The sequence below is a fragment of the Homalodisca vitripennis genome, unplaced genomic scaffold (genome assembly GCF_021130785.1).
Source record: "Homalodisca vitripennis isolate AUS2020 unplaced genomic scaffold, UT_GWSS_2.1 ScUCBcl_3890;HRSCAF=9691, whole genome shotgun sequence".
In the NCBI taxonomy this organism is placed as follows: Eukaryota; Metazoa; Arthropoda; class Insecta; order Hemiptera; family Cicadellidae; genus Homalodisca; species Homalodisca vitripennis.
In genome coordinates, this window is record NW_025780037.1 from 32,732 (window position 1) to 59,060 (window position 26,329).

Here is a 26,329-nt window from a genome sequence, read left to right on the forward strand (position 1 = left end):
TGAAAAATATATATTACTTGTTAAAGAAACATAAAACTAGTCGGTTAACATAGCAAGCAGTGAGGTAAATTATGATCTGCTATGACGGTTGTGATAAGTAAATTAAAATTAGTATTAACAAATAATCAAGTTACTAGTTTGATATTTTGAATAAATAAACGACTAGTCGTCTACCAAACTAAATGTAATAGTCGCTTTTGTAGTTTGTATTAAACAGATTAAAGTAACTTTGCATTATTACATCCAAAATCACCCGTACTACTAGTCGATGAATTACTTTACAACGACTAGTCAAATCAACCGACTAGTCGACTACTTTAGGCACTAGTCGAATAAACAACTAGTCGACTAGTCGATTACCCCATCACTAGACAATAGTTTGATTCCCGCTCTGGTTGTTGAAGTGCTCAGATCGTTGACTTGTAATTTTAGGTTAACCTCTGTGCATACGTCCAGATCAATTACTCTGGTAGTGGTAACTACTTTGTGTATAACTGTTTGTCTAACATCACACTGACCTCTAACTCAAACTAGAAAAATATTTAATACTTTATATATTTTGTAAATATCTTAACATATAAGCTATTAACTTTTGAGCCTGTTCAGGCTGGACCTGTCATGTCGACAGGTTCAGCCTCGCCCAGGGAAGCTCATGTCGAGAGCGACATGGAAATACAAAAGGCTGTAAGTACTATTTTGCCCACAGATCATGACTATTCTAACCTAAATCTAAATAAACAGGGGAAACAAAAGGGTACAAGAAAATAATGACACAGATTGTTCAGAACAAATTCAATCTACCAATGATTTTAATCCACCACTCTTAAAAAGCCTCACATACAACGTCTCTATAAACCTGAAAAAATTCAGGACCTTTTGAGGTAATCATACAGGATAAAAAAAAAGAACAAAATAAACCCATTTACAGTAGGAAAAATACTTAAAAAACATCATATGGACATTGACCACATTACACGAGCTGGTAAGAATATATCTGTTATTTGTAAAAACTATATAGCAGCCAATAATTTAGTAAATTCACCACATCTGTTAGAATTTAATGTATTTTGTACCCTCAATTAGAGTACACACTCTCGGTGTAGTCTATGCAGAGCCCGAGGTAAGTGAATTAGAAATTTTATCTGAGGCATCGTCAATATACCCAATCATTCAGGCTGAAAGGATCAGACGTAGAGTTGAATGGTAATGACCAACTCACTAACACTCATTTTGTTTAAAATAACCTTCGAGGCTGAAAAAATTACCAGATTTTGTGTACCTTAATTATGTTCGTATGAAGGTAGACCCCTACATGATCAGAGTGAAACAATGTTATCGTTGTTTTGCCTATGGACACGTAGCGAACTAACCTTGTAATAAACCTAGAATATGTAGGGACTGTGCTGGACCCTTTCCACACAGATCCTTGTCAGGCTCCCCGCAAGTGTGTTCACTGCGGTGATTCACATAGCAGTAACTCTAAATATTGCCCAGAGTATATAAGGCAAAAAAAATATTAAAGATCGGATGAGTCTCATGAAAGAAGGTTATCATGTGGCAGCACAGTATTTTCCTATTACTTATAAAAAACAAGGTATAAACCATCTCGATTACTAGGCCTATCTTATTCACAGGTCGCCCAATTAGACTTCACTGATGATGAAATCTACCCAACACTACCAAGCTCACAGGCATCAACACCTATCAGTCAATTAAATGTAAGTAATAGGTATACACCACTGCTTGCAGTCTCAGAACCAAGTTCATCCAGCCAGCAACCGTTTTCTTCACAGTTTAAGGTTAGTAGAACTAGCTATCGTAGGCCCATCAGAAATAGTAGTTTATATAAACTAAAGAAATAAGTAGGCCTATTGTAGATAAAACCAATCCGCCTACCAAAACCAGTTCAGGATGATAGACTTAGTGTTCAGGATAAGTCCCACCTCACATCACTCCTGAAAATAAAAATTGAGGAAATTTAGAAATAAATTGAACTCTACAAACATCACCAATCTCAAACAAGTTGATGAAATCTTACTAAGCTATTTAAAGACTGGTACAACAGTTCAACAGAAAAATAAAATTCACCAAATATCAAAATAAAATCTACTCCTGGATCATCGCCAGGTAACAAACAGTTTGGCCTATCTCAACAAACGAAATTAGTAAATAAGAATGGTAAACAAATAAACTTAACATAGTACAGTGGAATGCAAGGTCTCTTAAGCCTAAATGGCCTGAGGTCATGCATTTATTTCCAAAAAAAGGAGATCCACATAGGTTATTATCCAAGAATCTTGGTTACAAAATAATGATAACCTATTAGACAATAATTACATTGTACATAACCTTAAACAGACCTGATGGATATGGAGGAACCTCCTTCATTATACATAAGTCAATTTCATATAATGTTGTTACAGAATACAACGATAACTATACACAAATGCAAGCAATACAGGTAAATAATTACAAGAGACCTATTATCATTTATAATATTTTACTGCACAAATAATAAGATTAGGAATAGTTTTTGGCACGAACTATTTAACCAAGATGAAGGTTATACTTTGTTATGTGGTGATTTTAATGCCCATCACCCTTATTGGAATTCGAGCAAAGCAAATCACAGAGGTAATATAATTTTCAATGAGTATAATGAATCAAAATTCATACTATTAAATATAATAAAAACCATACAACATTACCTACCCTTTACCACCAAGCATCTACAATAGATCTGACCTTCGCCACACCCAATCTTCATGCCTTAGTAGACGTATATGGGAGGTAGGTAATGATTCGTTAGGCAGCAATCACCTGCCTATATTCATGCAATTTAATATTAATTCCCTATCTAATGACTTCAATTGTACATACAAGTTATTTTAATACTAATAATAAATGGAACTTTTAAAAAGGCAAATTGGTCTCTATATACAGAGACTGTTGAAAAAATTGACTAATGAACTGCCAGACATCCCAATTTGGAAAAACAATGGGATGAAATGTTTAGTATAATTAAATTAGCAGCAGACAAAGCAATACCAAAGTACAATACAGCAATTAATAGGCCTAAATTTACACCAAAACAATGGTGGAATGAAGCTTGCTCTCAAGCTGTTGCCAGCAGAAGGCTGGCATTTAGTAAATTTAAAAACTGTATGACTGCTCTCAATTATCAAAAAACTATCAAGCTGCACAAATTAAAGCTAGGGAAGTAATTAGAATAGCTAAAAAACAAGGTTGGGAAAATTTATGTCAAAAAATTAATGACAAAAATAACTCCTCATTTGCATGGAAAATAATTAAAAAACTTAAAACTAATAATAAGGCAAATACAATTTCTTCAATCTTTGAAGACAACGATCTTTGTGACAAATTCATGTGCCATATAGTTCCGGATTCAGTTCCCATGGAAAGCGAGATAATTATTCCCAGGTACACCTTCTATGAAAATGCTTCTCCTATAGAAACTAATTTTTAGTATTAAAGAACTAAATGTAGCCATAGATTTTAAGAGGAAAAGATACAACACCTGGTTTAGATGGAGTATCTTACAGCATGTTAAGACATCTACCACTCGTTGCTCGATTATATATCCTAAATATATTCAATAATATATGGAATGGAAGTATAGAATTACCAAGTAAGTGGAAACAAAGCAGAATTATAGCCATCTTGAAACCGGAAAAAAAATAAACATTTGGGAGACTTCATATAGGCCTATATCCGTTAATACCCTGCATACTAAAATTATTTAATAGAATTATTAAAAGTAGACTGGAATGGTTTGTTGAAAACTCTAACATTCTACCAAATACCCAATATGGATTTAGGAAAAGAATAGGATGTAATGATTATTTAATTAATTTTGTTTCAGAAATTCAAACTGCACTGACTTACAATGAAACTACTATTGCTGCCTCTTTAGATTTATCAAATGCTTATGATACAGTACACATACCAGAATTAATAGAAAAGCTGAAGTGTTATAAATATTCCATGTAAATTTATTTCCCATATTAATTCATGGCTAATCAATAGACAATTAATTTTAATTAGCTCTAAGTCAACTATAACTAGGGTCACGAATAAGGGGATTACCGCAAGGTAGTGTTCTAAGTCCCTTGTTGTTCGCACTGTACATAGCACACATTAATGATTATATTCCTAATTATGTAAAATCACTTCAATTTGCAGATGACATTGTGTTATACTCCTCTGGAAAACATATCGAGGCAGTCAGTTACACAAACATGCAACACACCCTCAGCACAGTACAATCAAACTTCAGTCAACTCCATCTAGAATTCAATGCAACCAAAAGTAAGGTAATAATATTCACACGAAAAAAAAACATTAACACACGATAAACTAATTACAATTAATAATCAAATAATACCTGTAGTAAGTTCTATTAAACTATTAGGTATGATTATAGACAATAAGTTAGATTTCAAAATTCATATTAATAAATTGTTTGTAAAATGCCAAAAAGACATTGATATAATAAAGTCTGTAGTTTGTGGCATTAACGGTGCAACACCTGAGTTTGCACTAATTATATATTAAAAGCTTAATAAGAGCCAAAATTAGATTATGGAGCATTTCTTTATGGACATGCATGTAGAAAAGAATTAAAAAAAACTAGATTCAATCCAAAACCAAGCCATAAGAATATCATTAGGCGCTTTTAAAACAACACCAATTATTGCTCTACAAGCAGAAGCGGTATTCAATCCTTAAGCAACAGAAGAAAGTTTCTATGTGATAAATTGATTTATAAAATCATAACTCATGAAAAATCATTCCAGCATACAGAAGTTTAATGTTTCTTAAAATGTTGACAGACTGTATGCCATACTGGAAGAAAAAAAATCTGCCACTGTACATACAATCTATATCAAAAATTCATTCCTTAGATTTAAATATATTAAAAAAGGAAAGTTACAAAACCTTTTGGGATTTCAAACTATCCAATATTAATGATGACCAACAATATTAAATTTAAGCACAACATAGACAATCCACATACTTCAAAAAAGGTAAGCAATAGCACAATTACCAAACAAACCTTTTTGGAACTAATCAATACCAAACTATGAACAACATTTGCACTTCTACACTGATGGATCAAAATCCACATTGGGGACAGGTGCAGCTTACTATGTCCCAGAGCTGGACATCATAGGTAAGTTTTCATTAGAAAATCAGGTTTCCAGTTACTCAGGCTGAACTACTTGCTATTTTAAAAGCAAACACAAACCTTTAATTCAATAGAACAACAAGATATAGTAATATTTACCGATTCACAAGCAGCTATACAAGCACTCGATAAAGTCTATAACAGCTATAAAGGAGAAGGCATACCAGTAAGTATTATCTATGAAGTTATTAAAAGTGGTAAAAATGTAACATTCCAATGGATCCCGGGACACTCAGGTATTTATTGTAATGAATACGTAGATAGCCTAGCCAAGACTCAATAATAAACGGCAACAAGATAACAAATATTTACATTCCACCAGATGATTTCAAAGCCTACCAACGGAGAAAGTCTGCAGCAGAAAATGAACAGGAGTACCAAACTATCACAAAAAAGCGCAATGGTATAAGCAAATTCAGACAACGACTATTCATAATCGATGGTATAGTATTGCAGACTTCAACAGAAGAGAGAAGTGGTAAATATAATAAGATTAAGGTTTGGACATGCTAAGGTAAACGCTAGATAACTATATAATATTATAAAAAATATTTCACACCATTGTGTCTAAGCTGCACTCAAGCTCAACGAGAAACACTAGACCATGTAATTTTACAATGCCCAGCCTACGAATATGCAAGAGATCGGTGCTTTTAAGGTAATTAAAAATGTAACATCAATATCTAATATTAACTTAACGTATTTAATGAAATTAGAGAACACAAAAGTATATAAAGAAATAAATAACTTTCTCAGGACCATAAACAAATACATTTAATAACAAAACACAATACATATATGTATCCTGGTTTTGGCCTTTATATCCGTGGTCCATATTTCGGATTAGGAATGCCTGAAGGACCCCTGGCGGGAAGGACTCCCCAAATCCAGAATATCCATCTATAGAATCCCATAGTAATCCCGCTATGTATAACAAACACAAACAGTATAGGTACACAAAAACATATATGTCCAATACATTAAACCATAAAACTTATAAAAATAACTAATTCTTCCCAATTAAATTACCACAGAGGTTTAACAACACAGTGAACACGAGGCTGCATGGGAGTATACACGAGCCTTTATTATAAACAGAATAAAAAAAAAAAAAAGAAAAAAAAAAGACAATAGTTTGTTATTTTTGTTAATGACATTGTCATGTTTATTTTCTTTAGAATCCTAATGTATTATTTTTGTCGTTAATGTAACATAATTCTTATTGCGTAAAATTACTATATAAAATCGATATTGGATAATAATATATAAATTCTTTCGATAATAATCGACTAACAAGTGTAAGCTGCTTATTTAACTCTCCTTCAATGCTCAATATTGTTTTACCCTATCAGTGCCAACATCTAGGTTACCGGACGCTTTTAAGAACATTTATCATAAGTATAATGTAATATTTTTATGTTATTATTTTATCAGTTTACATTAAAAATAAACGTACTTTCTGAAGTAAGTTAGTGAGAATCGTTCAAGGTCCGCACTGAATGAAAATACTCGTAAATACATAGTGGAGGAAGAGTACCTAAATTACAACTTGTAACAATTTTTTTTATTCTGTAAGTTTTTATAAATAGCCAAAATCATGTTAGGCCTACTCCTTTTGTTCTATCCTAAAGAGTTATATAGTTATTATTATGGCTATCACTCTTAAGAAATGTAGTAAAGTCAGTAAAAGAAAAGGGTAGGGTACTATAAGCGGACCCGGTTTTTATATCGAAGAATATAGTCATCAATACCTAATATTCGCATCTCAAATCCTAGACTATCAATCGATATAAAAGTACCTATAGTCCTCATAACAATCATATGTTTAAAATTTAAATATGAATATAATATTTACAGTGATCAAACAAATTATTATAACCAAAATTAGGAAAACTGAAGACGACCATATTTACTCCTCTCACAGTTACAGTTGTTTCTTTCCCACAAATTTCACATAATGAGTTATTTTATACGAGTCCAACATGTTGAAGCCACGAAAAAGCAACGTCATGTAGTTTTCTTAAATTGACTGCCATTTTTAATAACCAGAATTACTTATGTAAAATTTAAATATTATCCTACGTGTATTATTTTAGAGTGTTTACAGCTGTTGATATAGATTATTTCAGTTAATAGTTCAAAATAATTAATCAGAATAGATTGATTATATCGATGGTTATGATTAAGTAATATCGTTTGCCAATTTCGATATAAAAAACCGGGTCCGCTTATCGTACCCTACCCAAAGAAAAATGGATAATTTATTGATAATCAAGGTATAGGCAATATTTGACTTAATATTACAACTATAACATATTGTCTATAATTGTATAAATGTTTGTTTTGTATAGTTATAAAAAATAAGTATGGTATTATTTTCGGTAAATCTTAAGATCAGCGACTACCAAATTGAGTGTTAGGCTTTTAACATTGTATTATAGTATTTTTAACGTAAAAGAAATATAGGTATTTAAGTGGGTAGGGTACGATAAGCGGACCCGGTTTTTTATATACAACAACTTTTGGATACAAGTGCAAAAATACCTTTGGCATTATTCACTAACATTCCAAAATAATGTCTGGCACTGAAAGGTTTAAATGAATGAACTACGACTTTTTAATAAATGTATGTAGTTCTGATGTCATAAGTATGTGCAAAAATACCATAACATATTGTCTGTAATTGTATAAATGTTTGTTTTTTATAGTTATAAAAAATAAGTAAGGCATTATTTTCTATAATATTAACTTAAATGGGTAGGGTACGATATACTGACCCGATTTTTTAAATCGAAATTGGCAACCGATATTACTTATCATAACCATCGATATAATCAATCGATACTAATTAATTATTTTGAACAATTAACTTAAATGATATATCAACAGCTGCAAACACTTTCAAATAATACACGTAAGGTAATATTTCAATTTTACATAAGTAACATTTCATTATTAAGAATGGCAGTCAATTTTAGAAAACTACACAACATTGCTTTGAAAGATGATAGGACATGTTTTACGTGGCTTCAACATGTTGGACTCGTACCGAAAAACCCATTATGTGAAATTTGTGGGAAAGAAACAAATGTGACTGTGAGAGGAGCAAATATGGTCGTCTTATGTTTTCCTAATTTTGGTCACAATAATTTGTTTTATCATTGTTAATATTAAATTTACATATTAATTTAAAACATAAGTTTGTTATTGGGGACTATAGATACTTTTATATCAATTGATAGTCTAGGATTTGAGATGTGAATATTAGGTATCGATGATTACATTCTTCGATATAAAATACCGGGTCCGCTTATCGTACCCTACCCACTTAAATACCTATATTTCTTTTATGTTAAAAATATAGTTCACTATAATACAATGTTAAAAGCCTAACACTCAATTTGGTTCAACATTATTAGGCTGAAGTATAATATCCGGCTACCAACACAATCGAATCAACACTTGAATGACCAAACTTTTGATTAGAACGATTTAATGCTGTCAGACATGTGTACCATGTAAAGGGATAATTAAAAGTACTACGCCTCTCAAACTTAGTATAGATAAAGTTGTGGTATATTCTATAACCTAAAGTGCATATATTTCTTTTACATATGGAAATATAATACAATCTTTAAAGTCTTAACGTAATTCAATTTGACATTATTGTTCCAAATTAATTCAAACAAAATTAAATCATTTGAGTAATGGCTGCTAGAGACGGAAAATACTCTTGTTTGTCAAAAACCTATTAGAAAATAACGTGTTGAGATATTATGTTCCAGTAACCTCTTACCGTTGTAACTGATCTAAACCAACGTAATCTGACGTCGTAGAAGTTGGATGATCTGTAACATGATCTGAGGTCGGGAAAGCACCAGCCAGAAATGCCCTTGGCCATCAATTCGGGCTTTGGTGGCGCCTTTTGCACTCCCAGCACTTGTGAAAAATAAAGAAAACAACCCTCGAGATAGTAACCAAATTCAAACTCAGATTATATGATCGCTTGTAAAGGTTATCTTTTAACTTTGGTACTACTAGTAACATATTTATGATAACCTATTCTAAACCTACTTATATCACATAACTATAATATTTAATATTTCCATTCCTAGTCTCATTGTTTGTACGAAATGGCTGCGGCTGTTATTATGAGAACAAAACATTCAGCCCAGTTGAAATGCTGTAGATGGAGCTTATATTGGTTACTGTTAACTTAAATACATTAAAACATAAAACCAATATTTAATAGTACTTTTATTTTTGTGTGATGTGTTTGAAGAAGATAGCCTCGCTATCGAAAGACCTCACAAAAAATATAAGTATTAAATATTGGTTTTATGTTTTAATGTATTTAAGTTATTTAGCCTAGTTGTTACTGAAATAACAATATCCCCGTAAGTTTTCCACCGAATAACCTGTTACTGGCACTAATACTGCCTATCTGTAATGGAACTATATTGTTATTTGAAATACCTATTGTGTACCTTTGGTTCGACATTTTGTTTTAAGTATTTTTAGATAGACATGAATATCAAGGAATAATTCTATTGGGGTGGTGGCTGCTTATTATACTGCAATCATTATTGTTCACAATTAATTCAAACTAAGTAAAATTTTAGTAATGGTATTGACTAATGGCCACAAGTACAATGGTAATGTACATGTATTATTTGAGTCACAAGGTGTCGGACAAGTTTATCCTCCAAAATAACAAAAAGTAGCTAAATGTTACATTGTTTTATTTGTTACATTTGGTTCTTTCTATATCAAATCAACAAATAAAAAGAGTTTTTACTTTGAACATTTCAAATTTTGTTGAAACTTGTTTTATTTATGCTCTCTGAGACCCTGAACTAAAATATAATTAAAAAAGTCTATCCCTTTTACCCACCCTACTCCTAACTATAGTTGTACATGACTTCACGCTAAAAATCTGCTCTTCTAGCTTGCCTACCAGTGCAGAATCTGTGCTGGAGTATTCGAGACAGCAGTAGGTTCCCATTCATGACCAGTTGATTGACCCAGCTGACTACCGTGTTCTCTCGCGGAAGCGGCAAATTGAAACTTATAGTAGCACTCGCAACAACATACCACTGTCAGGAAATTTTTGGGGTCATTTGAACCTGGTTTCGTTGGTGTTTCGGAGTTCCTTTTGAAAAAATATTGTGAATTTGTTTTGTTTATCCCTGAATCTAAATGTTTATTCTGATCTGATTACTTTCCCGATGCCTTTAAGATATATACTTGTGGAACTTTATAATTCTTGGACGTGCAGAAAAGTGGATCGAATACGAGTATATACCGTACCTATTTAAGTATAATGTTCAGTGACAGAATTACATGGTTAGTCTAAGTAAATAAATTAATTAAGGGAGTAATGTTTACCAATGTTCAAAGATGTTAAAATATTGATTCTTCTAAATCTGTATATATATATAGCTGCTTGATCGATGGTAAGGGATCTTTAAATAACCATAGAATAACGTAGAAGAAAACAAACCCATGATTATTTTAATAGCTAAAACCATCTTCTAGACTTAGTATTAGTAAGATTAGAAAAGCCAGAACGAGTATGTATGAAGATTGAATTATTTAATAAACTGCCTAAGAATGCATGGGATGTGCACTTAAAACAGTTAAGAAAAGTAATAGATAATTGAAGAAAAATAATGTTTACTTTATTGACGAATTTTCGGCCTGTGATATTAGCACATTAAATTTTTAAGGTTTGAATTAGGTGTTTGCCTAATTTTCAATAACTATTATATAGTTTTTGTCATTGTAATTTATATTTCAGTATTAGTATTTCAATATAATATTGCACTGTTGTATTTTATAAATGTGTTGTTTATAGGACAAAGTTCATGTATTTTAATAGGGCAATGTTGTTTGTTTATTTAATTTAATTTTTAATTTATGATTATATTGTTTATTAAACTATATATAATTGGTATTGTAAGTAAAATAAAAAAATACTCATAAGTCTATGACTTTGGTAATTACACGGTTTGTGTTTAAGACAGTACAAATTCATGATTCTTGTTTTCTTTTCAAAGAACAAAATAGTATTTTACATTTATATAGACGACACTTATTTTGTCTTCACTCAATTCTTGTTTTTGCGTGGCATTGTTTATTGTTTGGGGGTGGCCTGCTGAGGGCAAAATTAAATACTCATTGATTAACCATAGTGCTTTTATCCTTATAAAATTCTTCTTTCCTGTACCTTTTTGTGTATTGTAGATAGAACAGGAAATAAAAATACACTACAAAAAGGACTTGTGGCCATGTGGACATGTTTTCACAAATATCTAATCTCGTTAGTGATATTAGTTCATTATAGTTTTTAATACGTATAATCAATCCTAACTTTTTAAAGTTTAGATAAACCAACATGTAATTTATGCCGTTATCGTTGCTACTATTTTACTTATGGATCTTGTATGTACAATTTAAAAAATAACCTCTTATATTTTATTTGATTGCTACACAAATTCACGTGATAAATTTCTCATTGAGCAAAAAGGTTTGTAGACTATGAACGATCACTTTACATAAACTAGTCACCTCTGTACCTCATGCAGTACTATTATAAGTTAATTCTTACAAGTCTCGTTTAATAGTACTTTATTCATTAAACAATAATACTAAAGATCTGTTTATTAGGTTTTAAACAACTTACAGGTCTGCGAAGTATAGTACGCACTATGTACTTCTACACAAAGTGTATACTCCAACACACTTTAAATAGTAATAGTGCTTGGCTGTTGATAACTGATAGTGGTATAAAGTGAATGCATTGCCACAAATCTTTTTTTAACAGTTAACAGACTACCAATATTCATGTATAAACCTACCAATAATATTCATTTATAAAAGGATTTTATTGAAATTACTAATTCTCATGTGTAATATTGTTTTGTTTTCAGGATAGATGTACCTTAATTGATAGCCACCCAAAAATGTGCTGAATTTACAACATGGATGACAACTCTTTTAAATGTTCCCTGTGCAGCTATACAAGCATGAAAAGTGTGCAATTAAAAAGGCATATGTTAAAAACGCACACAGGAGAGAAAAAATTTAATTGTTCCCTGTGCAACTATGCAAGTATAAGAAAAGGGAATTTACAAACACATATGTTAACTCACGCAAGTGAAAAACCATATAAGTGTTCCCAATGCAGCTATGCATGTGTTACAAAACGGCAGTTAGAAAATCATGTATTTACTCACACAGAAGAGAAACCATTTAAGTGTTCCCAATGCAGCTATACAAGTGTTACAAAACGGCATTTTCAAAATCATGTATTTACTCACACAGGTGAGAAACCATTTAAGTGTTCCCAATGTAGCTATGCAAGTGTTACAAAACGGCAGTTACAAAGTCATGTATTTACTCACACAGAAGAGAAACCATTTAAGTGTTCCCAATGCAGCTATGCATGTGTTACAAAACAGCTGTTACAAAAACATGTGTTTACTCACACAGAAGAGAAACCATTTAAGTGTTCCCAATGCAGCTATGCAAGTGTTACAAAATGGCAGTTAGAAAATCATGTATTTACTCACACAGAAGAGAAACAATTTAGGTGTTCGCTGTGCATCTATTCATGTACTCTGAAGGAGCATCTAAGAAGACATAATATGTTAACACACACGGGAGAGAAACCGTTTAAGTGTTCCCTGTGCACTTATTCATGTACTCAGAAGAGGCATCTAAGAAATCATATGTTAAACCATACAGAAGAGAAACCGTTAAAGTGTTTTCTGTGCACCTATTCTTGTACTCAGAAGGTGTATCTAAGAAAACATATGTTAACTCATACAGGCGAGAAACCATTTAAGTGTTCCTTGTGTGATTATGGAAGTATTGTGATAAGTAATGTACGTAGGCATATGTTAACACACACAGGTGAGAAATCATTTAAGTGTTTCCTTTGCATGTATTCATGCACTCAGAAGGGGCATCTAAGAAGACATATGTTAACTCATACAGAAGAGAAACCGTTCTAAGTGTTCCCTATGCATCTATTCATGCACTCAGAGGATGTGTCTAAAAATTCACATGTTAACTCACCATGTGAGTTAACATTCAGTGCATCTGTTAATGTGCTCATAAGGTGCATCTATATACAGTGGAGTCCCGCTAATCCGAACACGTGTAATCCGAACGTCGGTTAATCCGAACAGGGCCAGGAGGAATTATTTATAACGATAATGAACAGTTATAGGAACTAATTATATAAAACATGAAAATGGGTGCATCATTTCGTACATAAACAAATAAAACTTTAATTAAATAGACATACAGTATTTTATTAAGACAAATTATGTACGGTACAGTACATAAATAATGAAGTTAAATACAGTACCAAATTGAAACTTATAGGTTAATAGTATGAATTAAATTACTGTATTAAGAAGTGAAATCAAACAAAAATTGGATGTACAGTACTGATATTATTATTGAGTACAATATTAATTGTTAAAAGACATAAATTCAGTTATTGTCTTCTGTCGCATTGAAGAGAGTCTATTGGATGACGCGTAGTTTCGCCATCGTGTCATAAACATGATATCGGCAGGTGTAGCAGTAGCCTGTTGCTCTAAGTATCGTAGTGCAAGGTTAAGCGCTGCTGCACCGTCTGCGTGTGGCACCAACTCTCCTTTATCACCCAGGTTCTCGTCGTCCCGTAGCGCGTGGACCCGTACAATATCCAATACGCTCACATTGCTTAACAATAGGACTCTCACACTAAATACGGTAAATGTGCTTAGTATTCGCAAACACGTTTATTTGTTAAGAAATACAATGCAACAGTCAGAAAACATGTTTTAATAAACAATGTTGATAATTCTATAACAAAATAGACCCATTCTCAAGTTTAAAACCGTATTTTTCTGTAATTCTGGCTAATCCGAACAATCACATAATCCGAATAGGGCTCGGTCCCAATTAGGTCGGATTAACGGGACTCTACTGTACTCTTGTTAAGGACTGTACCTGTGCAGCTATAAGTATACTTCAAGTTTGGGCTTAAGAAGACATTTGTTAACTCACACAGTTGAAAAACTATTTGAATCGTTTCTGTGCAGCCTTAAGTGTACTGAATCAGAATTAAAAGTGCATACGTTAACTCATAGGTGAGAAACCATTTAAGTATTCCCGGTGCAACTTCAAGTCCATCAGGGTGAGTTAAGACACCTGTCAACTCACAGGTTAGAAACCATTTAAGTGGTAGCTGTGCAGTTTTAAGTGTACCTTAAGTTCGTGTTTAATTAGCCATATGTTAACTCACATAGGTTAGAAAACATGTTAATGTTTTGTGTGCAACAGAATTTACAAGCACTTTTAATTAGAATTTAAAATATATTCTCAAACAATTGAGAAACCATTTGAGTCTACCTAATTGATATAATACTTCACTAAGAGGGTCAGTCTAAACACACACATTAATTCACAAAGGTAAGAAATGATTTAAGATCTGTCTTGAGTAGCTGTAACTAAAATCAGTGAACACAATGCCATAAAATAAGAATAAGAATATATTTATTCATAAAAGTGTTACGTACATAATTTTTAAACAAGTTACAAGAATTGTAAACTAATAACTTAAGTATCAATTTAACAATATTTAGTACTTAACACACATTTAAATATACCACTTGCATGATGACTCTTACATAAATAATCTAAAAGTAAAACAGGAAATACTTGTTATATGATTATACTAACAAATATTTTAATGAAACATATTTTTATGAATATATAGGGCCTCTAAAGGCAAAGCCTGTGCAGAGGTTCCTTCATAGTAAATTAAATTCATGACAGCTCAGATAGAATGTTGACAATTAATTTTGATTAGAAAAACTCCCGTTTATAAAATATCTATGTTCCTTCTAAATGTATACTTATGTGCAATTCTGATCCGAATAAAACGTTTTAATTAATGGTATGCAGAAAACAATTTATATTCTGTTTACTTAATAGCCATAATTTCAATAGTTTTGAAAAAATATGTATATTTTTTTAATTACTTATATCTTTTGGTATTGTATTAAATATGTTAGGTCCTAAAAACAATAGCTTTTTCTAAAAATAGTTAAATTAGGTTTTGGAACTGCTACTTTGTCTTTGTGCCTTAATTTATTTTTGTAGATATTAATTAATACAGGCAAATTACCACTAGTGACATAAAATATTTTTAAAACCTTATACACAAACAAATATGTAATTGGAAAAATTTTTAAACTTATAAATAATGGATGAGATGGCTCGTATCCACATTTTCTTTTAACTAATCAATGAATTTCTTTTGTTGCATTAGAAGAGGCTTTAAATTCGTTTCATAGGTTCCACCCCAGCAAAATATTCCGTATTCGAATCTACTGTTTACTTATGAAAAATATAACATTCTCATAACTTCCTCTGTATACATATTTTGTAGAAAATAAAAGGTTCTTAAAACACCATTAAGTTTTTTATTTACCATGTCTATGTATTTTTTTTCCAGTTTATTTCCCTATCCAGCAAGATTCCCAGGTATTTCAAATTGTCAGCCTGAGACTCAATTGCACACTCAGGACACTCTGTTTGTACACAAACAACTCACACAATTGTATAAAACTTGATTGGTAAAATATTGTGGATCTTTTTCAGGCTAAAGTTTAAGTACATTGTTTTTCCGAACTTATCAACATATTGTTCTTTGAGAACCACCATTGAAGGGCTTTTAAATCTATACTCAGTGCTTCTTCTACATCATTCCAGTCATCTTTTATGTAAGTTAATGCTGTGTCGTCAGCAAATGATGTTATTTTACCATATAAATTTGAATTACAGAGATCATTGATATATACTACAAACAATATTGCACCTAATACTGACCCTTGGGGTACTCCACTTTTTATTATACCAAAGTTACTGAAGGTATTGCTAATTCTTACACATTGTCTCCTATTATTTAAGTAATTTCAAAACCAGGAAAGAACGTTTCCTCTAATACCGCAACAGTATAATTTATTTAAAAGAATGTCATAATCTACAATGTCGAAAGCTTTCTCTATGTCCAAAAATAATCCACTAACTTTGCGTCCTGAATTTATCGCTTCAAGTATGTCATCCATAAAGTTTTTTAACGCAGTTTCAGCACTCAAGCCCTCTCTGAAACTGAACCGATTTTTACTAAAGAAATGGGTTTGCTCAAGAAATCTTGAAAAGTTGAGAGTAAAGATATCGGTCTGAAATTGTTGCAGTCATTATTCGGTCCACTCTTATGCAAAGGAATTACCACAGCGGTTTTTAAAATATCCGGAAATATGCTCTTTTCAAAACTTAAGTTAATTAAGTACAGTAAGAAATTCATTATTTTTGGATACATCAATTTAATTGAGGTGACCTAATGTTATCAATTCCAGGCGAGGTGTTATTTTTCAAATCTCTTATAACAGATACTAAATCATCTACCACTACTGGAGCTAAAAACATGGAATTGCTTGAATTATATAATTTAAAAAATCTCTTATAACAACATAAGTCAAAGTTATTAGTTTTAATTTTTTTATGTCTAGCTTATCTACAATAGACAAAAAATGAATTAAACTCATTACAAATTTGTTTAATATCGCAGGTTTTGTTACTATTAATATTCAAAGACTGTATGGGAGGTCATTTTGACGTTTGTCCTGTTATTTCGTTTATAACCTTCCACGTAGTCCTCGAATCTCCGTTACATCTATGAAAAGCATTTTCGTAATAAGAATTTTTTAAATTTCTGATTTCAACTTGTAGTTTATTCCTGTAATTTTTATAACGCAATTTTAATTTTTCATTGTTTGGGTGATGCTTAACGAGTTTATAGAGTTTATTTTTTATTTTAATTTTTTACAAATACAATCACTCATCCAAGGTTTAATTTTTAAAACACCGTGTGTTTTGCTTCATTGTTCAAATTTACTCTCAGAAATTATTGTTTGGATGGTATTATGAAAAGTATCAAACGCAGTTGACGGGTTTTTATCGTCGTAGACCTCTACCCATTTAACCTGGTCAAGTCGTGCAAGAAGCCCGTCGTAATCTACGCGATAGGAGTGAGGGGAGGGGCCGGCAGAATCAGCTGATACCTGTCCGTCCACCCATCCCCCGCCCACGACAACCCGCACACACACTACAGCCATCCTGTGATCTGTAATATTCGCGTCTATTACCTTTACATCGACTTGAGTCTTGACTTTGTTTGCTAATCTAGCAAACACGTGATCGATGCATGAAACTGATTCCGATGTTACTCTAGTTGGTTCTTTCAATAAACAATCGAATTCGTTTGAGGAAAGAAATGCATTGTAATTGTCAATTATCATACTATTTTCAAACAAGTTAAGTTAGCGTCCCCGATGAAAAGAGCGTTCTTTTTTTGTTTTAAAAATATTATTACGAAGAAAATACTTATTAATCTCAACTAGGAAATCGTCCTTGCTGAAGCTATGCAGCCTGTAAATTGTAAGCAAACAAAACCTCTGTGAGTTAAAACTTCAATTCTAATATCATTAGATTTGCTGTTTTAAAGTTACCGATTCACATATAAAAATTTCAACATCCAACTTTACAAAAATTGCTAAACCTCCTGCCCTCTGATTTTCATTTGCATTTGAAAAACTTCTATAATTAGGAATTTAAAAAAACTGCAACTCTTCATTATCTATCCATATTTCTGTTAGTATAATTATTTCAGGAATTAAATGTCTGCTACTTAATTCAGCAATGAATAAATCGAAGTTACTTCTCTGACTAACTCTGACTGGCGCCTTTTATTCTTTCCTGAGGAAGATCTTGCCGTTTCTCACCCAGAGGAACTTGAAGTTTTTCTCGCGCTGTTACTTCCTCGCCAGAGCGTACAGCGCCCGTCTCGCCCTTGACAGAGACTCGTTGACTTAGATGGAACGGTCATCAGTTGCACCGATGTGACGAGTTGAGAGGGTCCTCTTCACACGTCGCCTCCGTAGAAACTCCTCCTTGTCCAGTCGACGAACGAACTTCACAATAATATAAGAAGAGTACAGTATAATATAAGATATATATCATAATATATATATATATATATATATATATATATATATATATAATACAAGAAGAGTATAATAAAAACAATATAAGAAGAGATATTAACAAAAGGGTATGAGAGCGTTATACTATATAGTATAAGTAAAAATAATTGAACAATTTTATTAGAAGGAATGTCTACTTGGTCAGCATAGTTTGTGGGTATGAGTTATTAAAATGTAGAAAAGTAAGCAAAATAAACCAGTTACATTCTCTATGTGTGAGTGATTTTTAATATGAATGAGAACGGGTAGACTATTCATTCTGTTTATCATATCAATTTGGAGTGTGTTGAAGAGGGAATTTTTAACCAAGACAACAAGGTTCCATGAATCTGTTTTCCCATTAAATTTATTCCAACGAATGTTCCTACCTACCAAATCAAAAGCTTCTATCTACGTGCCTTTTGCAGTGTGTCCCAAATGCTGGTTTTAAACTAAAATATTCAGGAATAGTAAAAAGTACAAAATTAGTTTATATTCTATTTTAACAATAGGCAACAGTATGTGGAGTCACAGTTCACAGAAAATATCAAAGGCATCACTTATATTTAAGTAAGGTCGTCCAGGCTAGCAAACAATAATTTATTGGAGCCCCCACGATTCAATATTGGTTTTTTTTCTACCTTGGAGGGATAACTAAAAATATGAATAAGAGTAAAATTTATATATATATTTATGTATATATATATATATATATATATATATATATATATATATATATATATATATATATACATAACAGAATTAACGAGAAGTTCACAGGAAGAGGTAGAAATTTCTGCCTATATTAAGAGTAGCAACTATTTAAGAATTCATAAATAATAATCTGTTACTTAATTTTATAAAGTCAAATTGTATAACGTTCTTGACAAAACAAAATCTGCACAAAATTGAACTATCCCTTATAATAAGCAATGCTTACATAACACAAGAAAATTGTGCAAAATGTTTAGGTTAAATCATAGATTAACACGTTTCTTGGATTAAACATGTAAGCTGTGATTTAATAAAATTTCGTCTGGAATCTTACAGCCAACAGTGCATGCAACGTTATACGACCAAAGTGCACTAAAAAAAACCAATTATGCCTTCATTCATTCACTTTTTGTATGCGCGCGCGCACACACATAAACACACACACCACACATATAAAAAATGACTGTTTGGGTATATCTCCTTTATACACTCAGAAACTACTTGACCGATCATTATGAAAATGTGTATGTTTATGTATTTTTCCAAATACACAATGTTTGTTTTTATTGATGGAAGATTTTATTTTACTTCCCTGGTATTCATGATGTTCAAGGACTTCCCCTTGAAGTTTAATTACAAGTAGCTCATATTATATATTTTATTATTTTCTAAATTTATAGCAAGTGTGTTAAAATTACTAATTAATTTGCTTACATGTTGGCGTTAAAAAGACCATTATCATATGAAAGTAAGTAAAATAATAATATTTCAGATTTTCTGAAAACGAAGTATAGGATCTATTTATAAAATACCATCAAGTTTTTAAATCTCATTCCACTTATTTAAACAAAGTAATATATATGGTATCCCTGAACTGACTGGAACGTTTTTGAAACATTTATTTTTTGGCTCGGAACAAACTTATTTCTCAATATCAATATGGGTTTATGGTCCACTTTTCCGTAAGTCTATCTATTTGTTTATTATTTTTTAATCATATATTTTAACATACCATAAGATAAAAATGTGAAATTTAGCATTGATATCTAAAATAACAGCATACAAATTTTCAAGTTTTAAAGTAAAGCTATTTCAAAATCAATAGAAACTATTAGCATAGTTAGTTAAAACATAGAAATGTGAAGAGACATAAAGTTGCACCATTTATTTCCAAATCCAATGAAACCTGATTGATAACAAATGGATTAAAATTTAATTAAATACAATTTTTTGTACAGGATGTTTAATTTTTATCATAAAATCACTTTTAAATTGGCTTTTGCACTAAATGTTTACAATTTTACAGGTGCGTAGGCAGACTTATTAAGCCTAAGTAAAAAGATTTTTAGTTTTATTAAATCTCATTTAAGCGTCAGCTATGCCGGCTTCGAAGTGCACTGGTTTTTATTTCCAAAGTACAAAGTACATGATTGGACCTCCTCGGGATTTGAACCCGTGATCTTCTTCTTCTTCTTTCTTCTTGTTTGCTGAGTTTCAGCAGGTTCTGCTTACTTTGAGCATGGAAACCTCGATAAACATTCTTGTATGTAACGTCACTTTCAAGACTTAAGTTATGTTAGTTTGTGTGTTTTTATTTTTGTTATATTACCTTATTTATAGATTTAAGAAAACTTACAATTTCCAATATTATTTCCATATCAAAGCTTGTTAAAAGATCTTTCAATATATAAGGTGGATCTATTTTCTTCGCTTTCAGTTTAGTGAGCAATTCATGTCTGAAGTCGTTATATTGCACACAATCAAAGATCAAATGTTGAAGACTTTCTATGGAACCTGCATTGCATTTGAGGCATAACGGAGTGAAATAACAATTTATCTTAAATAGGGTTTCATTAACCCAAGCATGTCCAATTCTTAGTCTATTTATCGTTACTATTTTATTTCTACTCAGTTTTGTAATTATTATACCATGGGGAGGGGCTATCAGGGGCAAGTAGTGATTGTTTAATTGTGCCAACAAAATCTTCCAATGACACTTTAAAATCTGTTGGTTCTTCACCTGCTTGGGTTGCCTCTTTTGCCAGCCTATCTACATGTTTCATTGGGACCTATCCCCACATGACTTGGTACCCATTGAAAAGTGAAGTATTTATTACCTCTCATCATGCAGATTGTAATTGGCTGATGCCAGATTTTCTTCATAATCTGCTGAACTTGCTGCCTTTATGGCTAGTATAGCAGCTTTTGAGTCAGAACATACTACAATGTTATCATAATTTTGTTTCGTTTGCTATTTCAACAGCTTTCTTTATGGCATACAGTTCTGCGGAATAGCTGGATGCCTGGTTTGGAAGTTTATATTTGTATTCTATTTTTTAAGTCCCTGTATATACACGGCAGAGCCTGCGCCATCCTTGCTTCGTGAGCCATCAGTGTAAATTCTTAGATAGTTTTCATATTTCTTTCTCATTAATTCTAGAAAATAATGCTTTAATGGCTTCAGGTGGGAGTAATGATTTTTTCCCAACTGTGTCATCAATCTGTTAGTTCAAATGATATTTTAAGTTCTTAAGCAGTAGGGGCTATCAACGAATTCCAAAAGATTTGAATCACTTACTGCAATATTGTTTAGATTCGCCAGATTATCTACTGTGTTCACCAGTTCCATGTATAGAGGTTTGGTTTTTTTTGACCCAGTACTTATGATGATAAGCTACTGCATGTAAATATCTTATATTCACATAGCATGGGTGTTGTGGATTACTTAGTGTTTTAAACAATATTTTTCTCTGTTAAGAATTCTCTCCTTATATGTAAGGGAGGTAATGCTGCCTCTGCATGCAGAGTATTAGTTGGGGAAGATTTCATAGCTCCGAGAATGCATCTTAAAGCATGGTTTTGGACTATTTGTAGGCTTTTAAGGTTGACTTTTGGGGCATGACCAAAAATAAAGCAACCATACTCCAGCTTAGATCTAATTACACTTTTATATACCTTTGTTAGAAGCTGCGGGTGGACACCTAGCCTCCCACAAGCCAGTGACCTCAGGATGTCAAGGTCTTTTAGGGATTTGCTTACCAGTGATTGGATGTGCTCCTTAAAGTTTAATTTATTATCGATTATAATACCTAAGATCTTATGGCTATTGACTACAGGAATGACTTGAATTGTCAACAGTCAATGTGGGATTTATGATTTCTTTCCTTTCTACTTATTTACGATAATTTTACACTTTCTTGGATTTATATTAAGTGATACCTTTAACAGGTATTGTTCAAGGCTGGACAAGGCTTCTTGGATCCCAGCTGCACTAATGTCTAGCTCTTTATGACTATAGATTAGGGTTATGTCATCTGCGTACAGTAGAGGTTGTACCTGTCTTGGCATATACCTACCGATGTCTGCAGTATACAGTGAAAATAATATTGGACTGAGCACACACCCCTGGGGAAGGCCTCTATATGCAGTTCTGATGAAGGTACCCTGATTGCTGATGAAGGTCAACCTTCTACAACTAAACCATTTAAAAATGTGCATTATAAATTTTGTTGGGATTCCTAAAACATATAACTTACTTGCAAGTGTTGGTATGGAGACTGAGTCATAGGCGCTACTTAAGTCCAGGGATTGCAACAACTGCAGTTTCTATCGTTTGTAAGGCTTACCTGAGCTTCGGTTATCAGGGTCAGCAGGAAGTCATTGCTTCCACTCTTCTTTTTTGAAACCAAATTGGTTGTCAGGAATAAGTTTGTTTCTTAGTGGTAAACCATTCTAGGCGGTATTTAATCATTAAATTGAATATTTTCATAATACAGGATATTAATGAGATAGGCCTATATGAGTTTTCAGATGTCCTATCTTTTGTTGGTTTTAATATACCTATTACCTTTATGTTTTTCAGGTATTCCGGGATGCTCTTTCCCTGCCAGATGTTGTTAAAGACAATTAGCAGAAGGGTTTTTGGCTGAAGGGGGCAACATTTCTTAAGATTAAATAGTTAATACCATCCAATCCAGGGGCGGTGGACTTGGGACCTAGATTTGATGGCATGTTCCAGTTCGATTTCTTTTGAATTCACCCTCAAGTTGGTGATTATTACTATTTTTCATGAAGATGGGGAGGTCAATTTCTGATTTTTTCTGGAACATAAATCTGGGGAGATAGTTTTCATGAATTTATAGCTTAGGTCCTTGTCATTTGCTAAATACTTTTCGAAACTATTTGAAGCATTCTTTCCTTGCTTTAGTCCATTTATCATTTGCCATATTTGAGAGTTTATTATTATAATTTAATCTTTCGCATAGTGAATGCCATGCAGATTGTTTAGCTTTGACTATGATTTGTTTTGCTTCATAATGAGCTTTTTTGTAGTGGCTATAGTTAACAGGTGTCATCTCCTTTCGTAAATTGGCTAAAATACCTTCTTCTGATGGCAACTGCCCTGGAACACTCTGGTGTCCACCAGGATTTTGAGTTAAAACCAATACCTTTTGGGCCATTGTGATATTTTGGCACTGCATTTATAATTGATTCTTTCAGAACTTTCATAAAATCCTCATATTCTATGTCACCTTTGGCCTTGACAGTTAGAATTTGTACAGAGGCTTTCTCGGCAGTATTGGAGAATGCACACCAGTCTGCTTTTTTGAAGTTTCTATCCTGGAAAAACTTGCCTGGTCTAAAAATGGTGTGGGATTATTTTGGTTTTGAACATTCATATCTATAACAATAGGGTAGTGGTCACTACCCATCGAGTCCTTCATCACTTTCCAAGAAAGGATCCTCTGTTTCAGTTGAAATGTTGCAAAGGTAAGATCAATGGTAGAGGGTCTCCTACCAGGGGATCCTACTGTGGTACTGGATTTATCATTGAGGAGAATATAATGTGAATCATAGTAAGTATTGAAAATTTGAATTCCTCTATAATCCTTCCGCCCATCACTGGACCAGTAGGGGTGTTTAGCGTTAAAGTCCCCACATAAGATTGAGAATTCTTTTTGCAAAAGAAATAATTTGTTCCATAGAGTTTGATCTAATTTTGTTTGGAGCGCAATAGCAGTTGTATATAAATAAGGATTTTTCTAAGTTTAATATTTCAAATACCTGTAAAACTGGATTGGATAGTTTTCCAGGCCTGGAACTGCTACCACTTTCCATTCTAGAGATTTGTTGTACTAGGATTGCTGTACCACCATACCCATCATATCTGTCATTCCTTACCGTGCTGAAGTTTTTAAAGGTAAAATTTTCTTCTGGATATAACCAGGTCTCTTGGAGTACAATGAGTTTTATGTTATTAATTGTAACAAAATGTTCTAATTCAGCCCGTTTTGACTTAAGAGACTGAATATTCCATTGTATAATCCTAAGAGGTGGATTGTTTGTCATTACTGACGATGTCAATACCCACTGACAAGCCTACGAGAATCTGTTTAATATTTTCTAGAAACTATATTGACAGCTTGCATCGGGTTGCCAGCCATTATCGGCAGCTGCATTTATCATTAGCTTTTCAAAATATAATTTTGCCTGGAATTCCTCCATCGATTTTTTGAGGTGGGCTCTTTCATCCTCAGTAAGCTCACCTGACCTACTTTTGCTTAGGACTAGGCCTATAACCTTCAGCAATTTTTCCTTTTGTAGGGATATTTGATGAGGGTTTTAAATTTCTGTTTCTAGACACAGTTGTGTTTCTTGTTGTTAAAAGGTGCTCGTCTGTCCTTTGGCTTTCTAGTGAGATGTTGCCATCCACTTTTCTTCCGTTATCTCACCCTCATCTTCGCTGCCAATTAAAGTGTTATAGTAATTATCTGCGAGAATCGGTTTTTGAATAGGCCTAATAGAGTTAAGTTGAGGGAAGTCTTTATGACTTGATGACGTTATGACTGACCACTGATGAGAAAGATTTGTGAGGTTTAACTTGTGTGCCTGGTGTGTGGCTCTTTGTATTTAATTGCTTGAGAGGCAGTGAAGAAATCTACATTATATTCTGACATTCTGACCCTAATAGCTACTTGTTTCTTAAACTCTGGACATGACTTGGAAAAGCTGGGGTGTTCCCCTTTACAATTGACACATTTGGCAGCTTTCTGGCAGTGCTCACCATTAGATTCGCCATGGGCGGGTTCACCACAGTTGCCAACATAGGTTGGTGTTTCTTACATGGTGCGCTTGCAACATGATTAAATGAATAACATCTGTAAACACTGTCCTTACAGGTTGTGTGTATTTTTCAACAGACATCATTACTTAATCTAGTTTGATTTTATTTGGAAGCTCAGTACCTTCAAAATATTACTTTCATAAAGTGGAGTATTATACACTCCATCCTTCCCCTTTTTAGTGATACGGTAAGCCTCTAATATAGGGATTGGGCTTAGGGCCCGCGTTACTAGCTCATTTGGGAGTACATCTGGTTCAACAAAAACTACTCCGGTTACCTGTACCCTATAACTAGGGATAAAACACATGGTAGTTAACAAGGTTAGAAGGATTCTCACTTACGTGAGAGTTTGCTGCCTCGTGATTTTTACAAAAAGATGGAGACATTCTTACCCTTTCTAATAATATGGTCTATCTTACCTTCATACTTACAGAGGAGTTTACCAACAGCAAAAAGGATTAACCCTTGTTTTATTTACAGAACTTACAACAACCTCATATGGCCCAGCTGAGTCTGCATTATATACCATCTTTGTATGAATGATTTTTTGGGTAACTTGGCGGGATTCATTTGATCATTTTTTACTCCTTGATTCTGACTTTCTGTTTCAGTAAACTTTCTCTTGTGGCTAGCATTTAATTCTAATTTCTCATTATGGTGTAGCTCGTTCAGAGGAAATTCTGTCTCCATAATACTCAAAACCGCTTTTTTCGGTCTCTATAACATACTCTGGCGTGGCCATGGTGGCTGATCCGTTATGACGGGTCCACCCTACTAACCTTACTTAGTTTCTTTGGATCGAGCCTGATAGTCTGAAATAACTTTAAACACTGACACAGATAACAAATAAATAAATAAATATAACAGCCCCAACATAAAATTACATTTGAGCAACAATGAACAAAATTAACTAATTATTACCGACACCAAATGGAGAATAAGTTAGTCTTAAAATGGTGAAGAGAGAGAGAGGTTAACTTTACAACACGCTGTCTGGTCAACAAAATGTCCTATAAATGTTCTAACACAGTTCACGTTTGTACACCACAAAGTAAATAATGATGAAACGAGTTTATAAATTTAAAAGACGATTTCCATCATAAGACCAAATATTAAATTATGTAAACCAAATTCAAATAAGCGTGAAAACAAAACACAAATGTTGAAATTTGGAACCCGTGATCTCTCGGTTAG

The 26,329-nt window shown here is 32.7% G+C and overlaps 1 protein-coding gene across 1 annotated transcript; it reads left to right on the forward strand.

The window, feature by feature from the left end:
* The first annotated feature begins 6,703 nt into the window (after window positions 1–6,703).
* Window positions 6,704–13,470, forward strand: LOC124372733 (oocyte zinc finger protein XlCOF6-like). The gene is made up of 2 exons (XM_046831143.1): window positions 6,704–6,720; window positions 12,142–13,470. The coding sequence occupies exon 2, from the start codon at window positions 12,193–12,195 to the stop codon at window positions 13,225–13,227; it is 1,035 nt and encodes a 344-aa protein (XP_046687099.1). The 5' UTR covers window positions 6,704–6,720; window positions 12,142–12,192; the 3' UTR covers window positions 13,228–13,470.
* The last annotated feature ends 12,859 nt before the right edge of the window (window positions 13,471–26,329 follow it).